Source organism: Solanum dulcamara, chromosome 8, assembly GCF_947179165.1.
Source record: "Solanum dulcamara chromosome 8, daSolDulc1.2, whole genome shotgun sequence".
Classification (NCBI taxonomy): Eukaryota; Viridiplantae; Streptophyta; class Magnoliopsida; order Solanales; family Solanaceae; genus Solanum; species Solanum dulcamara.
Genome location: NC_077244.1, coordinates 64,006,530 through 64,009,368, shown reverse-complemented (window position 1 = coordinate 64,009,368; position 2,839 = coordinate 64,006,530). Strand labels below are relative to the sequence as shown.

The following is a 2,839-nucleotide window of genomic DNA, read 5'->3' as shown; positions in this document are numbered from 1 at the left end:
ATGGGTGGTTTACACACCATACAGTTTGTTTTCGGGATTTTCGGTGAGAATAGTTTCACTTTAATTAATTCATTTCCTTTGTAAATTTTTCTCTTTAATTAATTAATTAATTTCTCATTTTGCTTCTCTTTTTTTCTCCTAATTAACAGGAAATGCCGCTTCTCTGTTTCTCTTTTTGGTACCCACGTAAGAATATTGGATATTCATTCCAATGAACATCAGTATTTCGAGTATAGTCTAGTAATATAAATGATTTTAATTTTAATATATTTTGTTTGATTGAATTTAGGTATACATTCAAGAGGATCATCAAGAACAAATCGACGGAACAATTCTCTGGCATACCTTATGTTATGGCATTTTTGAACTGCTTGCTAAGTGCATGGTAACTATCTGTATCCAAACTTATATTCTAATGATACTAAATGTTTGGCTCGGTTGAAATGGACTGAACTAATAACTAGATGGATCAATAGGCCTCCCAAGAACAATAAGATGGGTTCATAGATTGGATTAGGATTTTTCATGGTAATATTGTTGACTTATAAAGTTATTAATTTAAGGAATGAACAGGTATGGTCTCCCCTTTATCACATCAAACGATATTCTGATAACAACCATCAACGGAGCCGGAGCTGCAATCGAGTTAATATATGTACTCATTTTTCTCATATATGCACCCAATATTAAACAAAAGAGAAAAATATTAGCAATCTTCGTTTTAGTCCTCGTCGCTTTTGCTTCCACAGCGGTTATCTCTCTGCTTATTTTTCATGGAAAAAATAGGAAGTTGTTCTGTGGTATGCTTGCCTCCATATTCTCCATTGTTATGTATGCATCTCCTTTGTCTATTATTGTAAGCACTCTCAATACTCCTTCTTATCGTCATCCCTTTCATGTTTTAAAATTATAATATTTGACTAATATTTTTGATATATTATACTCATCTTTAATTGAACATCATAAAATTCATTGTATTTTCATATTAATTAATTTGTGCAGAGACTAGTAATCAGGACCAAAAGCGTAGAGTACATGCCATTCTTCCTTTCATTAGCTGTCGTCATATCTTGCACTAGCTGGTTTATTTATGCTATGCTGGGAATGGATCCATTTATTGGCGTAAGTATTTTACCTAGACTAGGTGATCATATGTTGAAAACTTACACTACTAATTAAAAAAAAAATTGAAATATGAGACGAACAAATATTGATATTCCTTAACTAAAAAACAAAATTTGTAGCTATTTCTTCTAGTGATGAATTTATCAAAACAAAATACTGTTAGATTAAAAAATTTAATGAAAAAATTCGTAACTAATTTCATTTATTTGTAGCGTGAAATAATATGTGGGGCACCAATTGTGAATTACTATTATTAATGAATGAGTTTGTTCTTTGCAGATCTCAACAGGTATTGGCTTGGTTTTAGGAGTAGTGCAATTGATTTTATACTTCATTTACCGTGACAAGAAGACATCAACCGCTGCTGATGAGTCCTAGAATGTTTAAGTGTTTTCATGATTACCAAATATTGTTAAAACAAATATGGTCAAATATCTATGAAATATGTATGATTAAAATTAAGCATTTATGAGTTAAAATGTTTATCTGAAAATATTTCCATTTCAGTTATTTGTAATAATTTGTGGAAGAAATTAAGATGGAGTGTCCCTATGTCTCCGTAGGTTTGGTTCAATTTTTAAATATTATTGGTTCCGTTTATTGGTTTTCGGTTTTTAAATATGTTAAACTGATAACCAAACCAATAAGATATTTGTTATCGGTTTTCAGTTTATCAATTTTTGGTCTTTAACGGTTCGATTTTCGGTTTAACCATAAGAAAATATTTTCAAAATAAATATACAATTTTTTCAACAATTTGACGTGATACAGACATACATCAAAATAAGAAAATCAGACGTTCTTGTTGTGAATACTCGCAATGCACAACCCTAGCCGTCGCCTAATCTTTGCCGTTGTCGTTGCAAACCCTAGCCACTGTCGTTCTTAGTTCTTTAGATTTTGACATTTTGAACATAAAATAATATTAAAACCTAAAGGGTAAATACTAAACCCGTCAACTGAGTCGGTTAGGGGCATTAAGGGCCCGACACGGGGGAGATCGGACTGGGTACCATCCCAGCACAAAAAAAAATTGGGCCAGTTCGGTCAATTTTTGGTCTTGGACCGGTACCGGCCCACTGTCCATCGGCCAGAGATCGGGCCAGTTCTCCAATTTTTTTTATATTTTATTTTTTCTGATTAATCTGATGGGCCATAGCCGTTGGGCCCAACGGTCAAATCTGAAATTTGGCAATTTTTTAAAAATATTTATTAATCAAATTTTTTTCTATAAATACCTACAACATTTACTCATTTTTTTCACCAACAATCATGTAATTCTCTCAATTTCTCAAATCTCTCTTAAAGTGATATCAATCTTTTATTATTTTTTGCAATTAACAACATCAAGTGAAAGTTTTCAACTTTCAAGTGTTCAACATTTCATCAATTTTATGATTGTTTGTTTGATTGCGGCAATTTGGTATAATCGTTTCTTCTCTTGCTTTTATTTAGTAAATTAATTCTAGTATATTTAAATATTTAATTTTTGTGTTTATAATTTTATTAGTTTAATTTGCATAATGGATAGATTAAAAAATATAGGTAAAAGTGTTAAAAAATTGTGTCCCGACGGAGGTAGTGGTAATAAGAAAAAAAAGTGCTTTCGATAGAGGCAGTACAAGTAGAAATTATTCTCGTATGCTTGAAGTACCACCTAGTGAATTTGGAGAAATAGCTGTAGGTGCACATGATACGAATGAAAATAAATATC

The 2,839-nt window shown here is 31.3% G+C and overlaps 1 protein-coding gene across 1 annotated transcript; it reads left to right on the top strand.

Annotated features, from left to right (window-relative positions):
• On the top strand, nt 1-1,503 carry LOC129900058 (bidirectional sugar transporter SWEET1-like). The gene is made up of 6 exons (XM_055975032.1): nt 1-43; nt 150-186; nt 290-385; nt 574-856; nt 1,003-1,122; nt 1,405-1,503. The coding sequence occupies exons 1-6, from the start codon at nt 1-3 to the stop codon at nt 1,501-1,503; spliced, it is 678 nt and encodes a 225-aa protein (XP_055831007.1).
• Nucleotides 1,504-2,839: the final 1,336 nt, after the last annotated feature.